At 34.5% G+C, this 9,842-nt stretch overlaps 1 protein-coding gene across 2 annotated transcripts; it reads left to right on the plus strand.

Annotated features, from left to right (window-relative positions):
- Positions 1 to 996: 996 nt before the first annotated feature.
- LOC144706913 (Chaperone DnaJ-domain superfamily protein) lies at positions 997 to 3,275 on the plus strand. Of its 2 annotated transcripts, none has more exons than XM_078580000.1 (7): positions 997 to 1,339; positions 1,426 to 1,467; positions 1,547 to 1,669; positions 1,765 to 2,009; positions 2,600 to 2,636; positions 2,742 to 2,799; positions 2,926 to 3,275. In XM_078580000.1, exons 1-7 carry the CDS (start codon positions 1,208 to 1,210, stop codon positions 3,003 to 3,005), a joined length of 717 nt encoding a protein of 238 aa, XP_078436126.1. In that variant the 5' UTR covers positions 997 to 1,207; the 3' UTR covers positions 3,006 to 3,275. The 2 variants fall into 2 exon arrangements, with proteins under 2 accessions (XP_078436126.1, XP_078436124.1); XM_078579998.1 differs by having other exon boundaries at positions 998 to 1,339; positions 1,541 to 1,669.
- The last annotated feature ends 6,567 nt before the right edge of the window (positions 3,276 to 9,842 follow it).

Raw genomic sequence — 9,842 nt, forward strand, 5'->3', positions numbered from 1 at the left:
GCGACCAACTCTATATATTCGTTTGGCAGAGCTACACAGTGTTTTCTCTTACGAGCTAACACAGTGTTTTCTCTTAGGACCTAACCCCACTACTAGTCCACAAATACTCAAAATACTTCCATTGCACTAGCGAAGGCCGCTTGACTTTGAACAAAGGATCAAGGATAGTTCACTGCTATACTGCAAATTCATGAGAATCCCTATTTGGGGATGGTTAGATGACAGGCATTGGGTGATTACACGGTCGTTGTGCAGAGTGGCTCGAATTTTTTAATTACCTTTAATTACCCTTTACCAGAGGGACAGAAAACCTTTGGGCTTGGTTTCCAATTACAAAATTAGAGTCAAAGACATGTCCCAGATTCTGGAAGAGAGAGAAAGTGTTGATTTTGTTCTCTTTTACTATATATCTTAATTATAGTTGGTTAAAAACAGAATAAAGGAAACTTCTGCATGCAAAGTGAATTTATGTTTAGCTGATGGGCATTGGGTGATTACACGATTGTTGTGCGGTGCAGCTCAAATTTTTAATTACCTTTAATTACCGTTTACAAGAGGGACAGAAAACCTTTGGGCTTGGTTTCCAGTTACAAAATTAGAGTCAAAGACATGTCCCAGATTCTGGAAGAGAGAGAAAGTGTTGATTTTGTTTTCTTTTATTATATATCTTAATTATAATTGGTTAAAAGCAAAATTAAGGAAAATTCTATATGCAAAGTGAATATATGGTTTACTGATGGGCATTGGGTGATTAAATGCTCGTAGTGCAGTGCGGCTCGAATTTTTTAATTACCTTTAATTACCCTTTACAAGAGGGACAGAAAACCTTTGGGCTTGGTTTACAGTCTCAAAATTAGGGTCAAAGATATGTCGCACATTATGGAAGAGAGAGAAAGTGTTGATTTTGTTCTCTTTTACTTGATAATCTTAATTATAATTGGTTAAAAGCAGGATTAAGGAAAATTCTGTATGCAAAGTTAATATATGAAAATTCTCATCCAAGAGAAAATCAGAAGAGAGATCGACAGGATTTTGCTCCTTTTTTCTGCGCGGCGGGGCCGATTCTCCGAGGAGGAAGCGAGATTGACGAGTTAAGGATTGAGAATCGAAGACTTTTTAGTGTTGATCTTGGGCGGAAGATGGATTCGCTGTTCTTCGATGTGCGAATGAGGTGCTTCTGTGAAGAATCGTGATTCAATTTAGGAGAATGCCGCCCAATGATCAAACGAGTTCTGGAGACGACAGCAGAAATCCTTGGCAGAATGAGAGGGAAGACGGGCCCAAAGCTTGGGGCATTCTTCTATTCGCCTTGATTGGCGCCACCGCCACGACTTACGCGGTATTCTATCTCCCACTCCCGCCCTATGAATTTATTCTTCGTATTCTCTATTGAAATCAAGAATTAATTGTTCTTAATTTTGTCAGGTCGGCCAGATGCGAAGAACTGTCGATTTCGTTTGGTCCCAGGTGATCAATTCGTTTATTTCTTCCCAATTTTCTTCGTTTTACTGAAATATTTGAACCAAAAATTCATGAAAAGCTGAAGTCGACGCCGTTCTCGTCGTGGAAAAACACGGGAAGTTCGGGGAACGGAGGTTTTAGAGCGGAAGCGTGGAAGAGGTACAATCGGAGGTTGCAGGAGGAGTACGAAGAAGAGATGGAGAGAGTGGTGAGTGTTTTTATGGATTGAAGGATGAAAAAACTTTGAATTACATCGCCTGAATCACATCATTTCATGTGAAATTTGTATTTTATTTGATTCAGGAGAGAATTAGGCGGATGCAGAGCGTATTCAACAGAGAGAGAAACAAGTTTAAAAAGGGGTACGAGAGTTGGAGGGAGCATGGGGCTAATGGGTATCACCAGCATTTTCAACGGGAAGACTGGTATTGGAAGACAGATCCATCTTTCAAGGATCAAAGAGATCAAAGAGCGAACTCAAGAGCTCATCCCAGCCATAGCCCCAGTCATTCTCTGTCTCATCACTATTCAGTCTTGGGTCTTGACAGGTATTTTTTTGAAGCTTGCAGGTTTGTGTTCATATTTTTGTAATTTTCAATTATTGAAGTCTTTATGAGGTTGGATATTTGTCTTTAAACTGGATGCAAGGAAACATCTTTCGCGGGATTGGCTATCTTATTCCCAGATTATTATGGGATCATAATTTTGGAATTTAATTTTTTAATTTGACACTGCTTTGGAATGGTTATTTTTTCTATTTTTCCCCCGCCTTATGTCAACACTAACAACTCGAAATTTTACCTTGATTGAAAATTTAATCTTCATCCAAACCACAGTCCTTACAATTATGCATAATGTTGTACTCAATTTAATTTATACTTTTTCCCTCGTGGCATAATTATATTCCAATTGAAGATGTAACATTTTTTTCTGGATACTTGGGATACAGCTTGATGTACTTAACCCACCCCTAAGAAATTGAAATTCGAGTTATCTGGTGAATTTCTGAAATCCGATTTAGGGGTTATCTTTCTTTTGTACATTCTTAATGGCACATATATTTGATGGAATTACACATTTTTCTTAACTGTGAGGAGAGCTATACAGAACTCTGTTCTTAATTTCTTCTTTTCTGCAGGTCAAGGACAACACCCTACACTGATAAGGAAATCAAGGTGAGCATTGTGAAATTCTTCATTTTCTTTTCCCTGTCAATATATCGGAAAATATATTTCTCTTTGCGTGGTGATTGAGTATCTAAAAGCTTCTCTTCATTATAGACTGCTTTCAGAGCGAAGGCCATGGAATATCACCCTGATCAGAACCAAAACAACAAAGGTCTTTCTTTCTTTTTTTTAACTATATCTCTCTGACCTCTATTTGGTTTTATATCTCTCTCTTCCTCTTCTCCTATTTATAGCCATGAATCACATCATTGATGGGTTGATATGTAACTTATAACAGAGGCTGCGGAGGCCAAGTTTAAACAAGTGTTGACATCTTACGAGGCTATAAAGTTGCAGAGAAAGAACGAGAGACATTGATCAGTCACTTGCTCTGGGAAACAAGTTTATTTCCGGCCCATGTGCATTTCAGAGGCCCAAGTTGAACCTATGCACACCCGTCTTGCAGAAGAGGATTAGGTTGCTAGAAGAACCTCTTATACAAGGTGACATGTATTTGTATTTATTTTACTGTTGAGAAAAACGAGGTAAAGCCAGTGCTGTGGAAATCAAATTAAACCCGTCAAAGTGACAAGGTTAATATTTTTTGTATTTTTCTACAAAGTTACATAATTTTCTTTTTGGGCGCAATATCTTTCAACCTCTCTGTCTGGGTTGGTGCATAATTTTGAATCGATGGGTCAAAAGAATTTATAGATGTCTCTAATTGGTGTGTTTCAAAGGTGCTGGATATAAAATCAACGAAGCCTCAGGTAAATCCTACTATTCAAGAGATAGCTATTTGTGTGAGAAAAAGATGGGGTATTTGATGGCCATGTTATCTCTAAATCCAATCCATGATTCTATTGGATGGGAGAAAATTAACTGAGATGCCTTATTGAGAGATCAACCATTGATTCAGGTTGGGTGCTTTCAATAACATATTGTATTCGCTATTACATAAGCAATAAGGGGGCTTACACATGGCTTAATTACATCTCCAGAACCATGTATGCAAATCTGTCAATTAATTTTTGAAGTTTACATACTAGCTGATTCTCCTTTTGTGCACTAGGAGATTATCCATGCAACTTTTATCTTTTAAATATCCATCAAGCTAGCGTTTTCTGATGCCAACTAGATACTTTAGACACCAGCCTTGATTAGCTACGAGGAGATGGGAAAGATATTTCATGCTGTACTGCATAAATTTGTCACAGGCTTGATTAACTTCAATTATTTGGTGAATCTCATATTTTATATCTGAACATCAAGCGTGAGGGTGAGAGTATGGAGGATATAACATGAGTGAATTTATATTTGTTTCCTTTCTCCAGGTATGGAGATTCAAATGAGCTGTATCTTGATGTGCCTTTTATGATATTGCTTCATTTTACGCCATTTTTTCTTGTTTATGTGAAGTGTTAATGATCCAGCCATTGTTTCAGTTCAAGGACTCAGAATTCATGCTCTATCATTGCGAACTCTTTTCTGTTTTGAAAGACTGGTGAAAAATAAAATGAACGAAGAAAAAAATCGCGTGTGGCAAAATTACATAGATTGATTCACCCTTGCTGAAGACGATTCATAAAGTACTAATGAGCTTTTCTAAAGGTTTAAATATTTGATAAGGCTAGTTTACAAGTCTTTAATTAATGTAGATACCTTGGAATAATTGGTGTGGTTTATGCACGATTATATCATCATTAATGTGAAGGTAACATGGAATACTTGTGCGTTGTCAATCATTCTAGACTTTTGTTTCAATAGACATACCTCTCTAAACTTAGCAAACATTGGTTAAAAACAAAACCGCCCGTAAATTAATCTTATTATGGGATCAGGGTCCTCAATATGTAAATAAATAAACTAAAAAGGAAATGCTCAGTTATTCGAGTGATCTATTTGGGTGCCTAATGGTGGAGGAAGGATTATTATGAAATTTGTACCCTAAATTTTCCATGATAAAAAAATATCGAATCATTGAAAACAGTTTCAAACTATTCTTTTGTGCTATAACTTCATTAATTGTGTTACCAATAATTCTGTGCAAAAAAGTTGAAGCGATTGGAACATGTAATTTGGGCTATAAATTCACAAAGACTATCGGGTCATTATCTACTGATACTACACAGAGAAATAATATATCCTTCATAAGGACTTTTAAGTTGTTATCACAGGTCTGAGATTTGACTCTTAGATTATTTATTCTTTTATTGATACCTTCAGTCATTTACATAACAATAAAAACTCGCATAATACTACTTAGAAAGTATATACATATTAAAATATATAATTTGGAATAATGAAACACCTATTCATTCCAAACTTCTTGTAGTTAGCATCTCCATTTGTATAATATTTTAACTCTGAATGAGGATTAGCTCATTCAGTTTGGGATATTGATTCTGAACATTGCAAATATTTAAAATGTTTCCTCAGGATCTTCAGTCGGGTGTTACTTTAATTAGAAGTATGTAGTCTTGTTTTGCTTCAAACAAAAGAGGGGAAATAAGCCTAAAGGTTTTAAATATACTGGATCCAAGTGTCAGTGGCTTAGTGATGTCATATGGGAACATGACCGCCAATATACAACCCATTACCCAAAGAAGGGGTTGTTGTCAGCCACCACCCACCACTTCAAGGGCATCACGAGGTACTTCTTCAGGTTATTTTAGTCCTGTTTGACAATGTGTTTTCCCTATAATGAGGGATAGTGGAGGTGAATACTGGCTTTTGATAAGTAACTTCAAGTCCTTTCTTCCTCTTGGGACTTCTTTCTCTCTGTTCCCCCTCACATTTCTCAATATCTATCTGTCAGGATTATGTCTCACCAACAGCATGATATTCTACCGTTATTTGTCAGATACATCCATTTCACATATTGTTGGAAAGTACAGCAAGGCAAGTTCTTGGCCTCCCCTATAGCGCATTGGTTCACTTAACCATACTTGTCGTCTCCGAATATCTAAAGATGTCACCAATGAATGAGTTAGAGATACACTTTTTTGATTAATTGAAATGGGTCAGGTGACAACATTTACAGTCTCCTCTGAACATTAGGAGTTCAACTCCTCTATTCAAGTCCCTATTGATGGAGAGAGGATAAAACATTGAAAATGGTTTTCCATTATCTTTATTATCAAGTTACTGGAGAACAGTTTTCTGAATAAGTAGGGTTAGAACATGCCATTCGTGCTAGAAATGACACTTCTTTGTAACACTGCTACTTTCCTCAATTATAATTTTGAATTTTTTATCACAAGTTTGAGAAGTCAAAATTATGTTACGGGGATCATGCATTTGAGTGGCAATAAATGAGTAGAACTATTTTGGAGGATACATTAAAAATCCCTTTGGATAGACTTGGAATTTAAGGCGAATTGTGTTTCACTCAGAGGAGTTATCTAATTAGGAAAAAAAATGTGACATAGATATATTCATTTATAATAAATCCATGATCAAAGTCATAAGATACTAAATTTTATTCCCAAGATAAATGATTTGAATTTGATGGAAGGTCATGTGAAAAAGAATCTCACACTTGGATGGATTATAATATCTCCAATAAAGAGGGGTACATTAATGATGCCTTATAAATTAAAGGTGGTGGTAATACTATTACTTGAAAATCAGTTGTCCTACAAATTTTTCTGAGACACCTCTTTGGTCAATCTCATATTCTTATGATATGTGGACAAGTACCTAGATTTGAATAAAAAAATTGGATTATCTTTGCTCTTTGGAGTTTGTGTTAATTTAGAGTGTCAGTTTTCAGTGACAGACTATTCCTTCTAGTTATATGCATATATATATATATGGTGAAGGTGAAAGATTTACATAGACTCAATCAAGTCTAAACCCTTTCTCTTGTTCCTGCTCAAGTTAGCTTGCCACCATACTACAAAATGAGTAATACCGCTTGTTTCTTCTATACCAAGTTCAAGGTAAATAGTTTAATTTCAAAATAGATAGAAAATCGTACTAACTCAAAATAAATTTACTCTTAAGGACGCCAATCCTTGTCAACGGTGCCAATTTGATGAAAGCAAACTACGTTGTTAATTTTACTATCATTGTAATTTTAATTTTCCTAAATCAAATAATTTTTTTAAAATAGAAAACTAAATTAGGTTTGTTTAATGGGAGTGAGGTCATCTCCAATGATCTAATAGTTGAGTTATTGCAGTACTAACAATAATAACAACATTTAAAAGTTAAGAATAGTAAGGAAAAAAAGGCTAGATAGGGAAGTGGAGAAATTAGGATGAGATATGATAATAAGTAATAATAATTAGTGAGAGAAATATTAAAAAAGGAAGAAATGAGGTAGTTATAAATAGGATGTTCACTATATTATTTGTTAGGGCTAATAGTTTTATAGATTGGGGATATAGTACGTAAGTAAGATGATAAAATTTATTTATAGTCGTATAATTAAGGGATGTATCAATATGGTTAGACGAAGAGGTATATAAGATTAATAAGTGGAGTGAATAATAGTATACTACTCTTAGTAGAAGATAGGGAGGATATTTATATTAATTAAGATGTAGGTTTTATTGAAGATAGGAGATAGAAATAGTGATGATGAATATTAAGATTGAGTTAGATAGTGAATATGATTATTTTATTTTAATAATAGGTTATAAGTTAAGTAATAGGAATATTTATTTTTGCAAGAGGTGAGAAGAAGAAGAAGAATCAAGAAAAAAGGGGAAAAAATTGTGATAAATAGAAAGAAGAACAAATTATTTATTAAAATACAGATTACTGGAGGACAGATTTATATATGTTATACAGATATGCTGAAAATTTAAGAGTACTGGATATAGATATGAGAATAGGGATTTATCTAATTTGGAAGAGAGTTGAGTAGTTAGAGAAGGAGGACATTTAAGATAATTGAGTTAACTAGATAGATGGAGAGAGATTAGGAAGAGGTTGAAGAACTAAGTAGATTAGAAAGATGAATTTTAGCATTTTATATTTATGATTATTGGAAGGATAGTAGTATGATATATATAGGTAAATATAAGTAAGAGTAATTTTTATAGGAGAAAATGAAAAGAAAATGGTATAATTCATGGAAAAAACTTTACATGCACACTAGGTGTTCGAATGCCTAAATGAAACCGATTTAAATAATATCTTGAAAATCCACGCGATTCGTGTTTTAACCAAAACTAATGTAAACTAAGTCGTTCTATTCAGAATCATTATCCAAATTGATTCATGGAAGATACCAGAAATGTAATTTCATATTTTCCCAAAAGCCTGGAAATGATAGAAATAAGTTTAAAAGTGAGAATTATAATTTCTAGGATTTAAATTGAGATAGAAATGCAAAGAAGAACACTAGTATGTTTTTACTAATTTACCTAATTTTAATTAGCCCTTCAAATAGAAAATATATACTTGTTGATTTTTTATCAAATTAAATTCATAAAAAACCACTAGAAATAATAAATATGGTAGTTAGAGATTTTTAAAAAAAACTTCATTCTTTAATTACTTGAAATAATATATTAATTTTAGATAATTTTTCCTATTTTTTATGATTTGTAAATGCATAAATTGATTTAATTTTCCTTGGCTGGTTTGGTCCGGTTTAGACCGGCTTGGCCTAGTTCAATTGCTCCCAGAGTTAGACAAAATTTGGCTAAGTCCTGAAGTTAGACAAAAGACACGCTAGCTTGCAGCGCACAACAACGCGTAACAGCAGCAACATACGGGAAAACTGAGATTTCAAAATGTAAATGGTAATTTTTATGCAATTTTCTAGAGAGATGAAGTGGAGATATGATGGAGGGTCTAGATAGAGAAAGGGACAGATCTTAGAGAGAGAAAATAACGGATCTTAGAGAGGGAGAGAAAGTGAAAAAATGTTGTAGGAGATGTTGGAAGTGGAATGTGAAGATGAAAATGGTTGGGTTTTTTTAAAAAAATTTGGATAAAAAAATGTGGGTCGGGTTGAAGGTTTAAAGTGAGAAATAGATCATTATAGAAAGAAATAGGAAAACCAGATGTTTAGAGTGAGAATGTAATGGAATCAAAGGGAAATGGGTAGAGAATGGTGGGAAAATGGAAATCTAAGTTTCTATAACCTTACTGCAAGTCTATTGAGCCCTCAATGCTTCCTCTCAAGTTTGTATCCTTATATTTCACCATGATCAGAAGTTTTTCAATGCAAACAAGAGATCAGATTGAATGAAAACTTTAGCAAACTTACATTAACTAGGTTAAGCAACCTGGAACCTGAAAGATTTCTTGTTCGGCTGGCCAGCCACTTTCTAGATCACATCCATAATGAGGGAAAAAGAGAGGGAAAGAGAATTACTAAAAAAATTCCTATTAGTTTAGAGCTTTTCCTTGTAAATTTCATCTTCCACTTTTATAAAGTATTTAAGAGCCCAATCGGCAGGTCAGTTCGTGGCCTATCTAGCTCTAATTGTTCTTTTGAAGGCCTACAATACCATTTGACCATTTCAAACATATTTGCAAAATCAATAAGCTACCATAAATTCTCTAGCTCATATATAGTTGCCTATTTTCATTCCTGTAAATCTCTGCATAAGTGGAACAATAAATATTACCAGTAATAAGTTTCTTTTTCCCTGTCAGTTTAGAGCTTTTCCTTCTAAATTTCAGCTTCCCTATTTTATGAAGTCAAGGAGGTTAGTTAAAAATATCTATAATGTTCATAAACTGGAATTTATAGCCGATGCATAAATATTCAGTTAACCCAGGTAGTAACATGATAAACTCAAGATTAATAAGACCAAAATTATCTAAAACATGTGCAAATAACTATGCATTTATCATGTTATCACCTATCTTTGCCTCATCAGCTGCCCCGTCAGCCACCCTATTGGCTGCTTCTTATTCCTGATTTTTCCATTGCTTGGTCTCGCTGTCCACATCAGCATTCATGGCCAATCAAGAGCCTAAAAGGAAAAAAGAAGGAGAATTAGAAATACGATGCGAATCTCATCGTGTGATCTTGCTAATGAGGATCAAATGGTTGAGATTATGTCTGCCCACTTAAAATGGCTCAATATAACACCGGCTTTGGGCTGGGTCGGCTCAAAACCCAGTCATAAATTCCTCCTGATTATATTTGAAGCGCGGGCTGTACGACCATGATTTGTTTCTTATCTCCTTGGCCTTGCACGATGTAGAGCTGAAAGCAATATCTGAGGCATTATCCCATATTAT

Source organism: Wolffia australiana, chromosome 8 (genome assembly GCF_029677425.1).
Source record: "Wolffia australiana isolate 7733 chromosome 8, ASM2967742v1".
Taxonomy (NCBI): Eukaryota; Viridiplantae; Streptophyta; class Magnoliopsida; order Alismatales; family Araceae; genus Wolffia; species Wolffia australiana.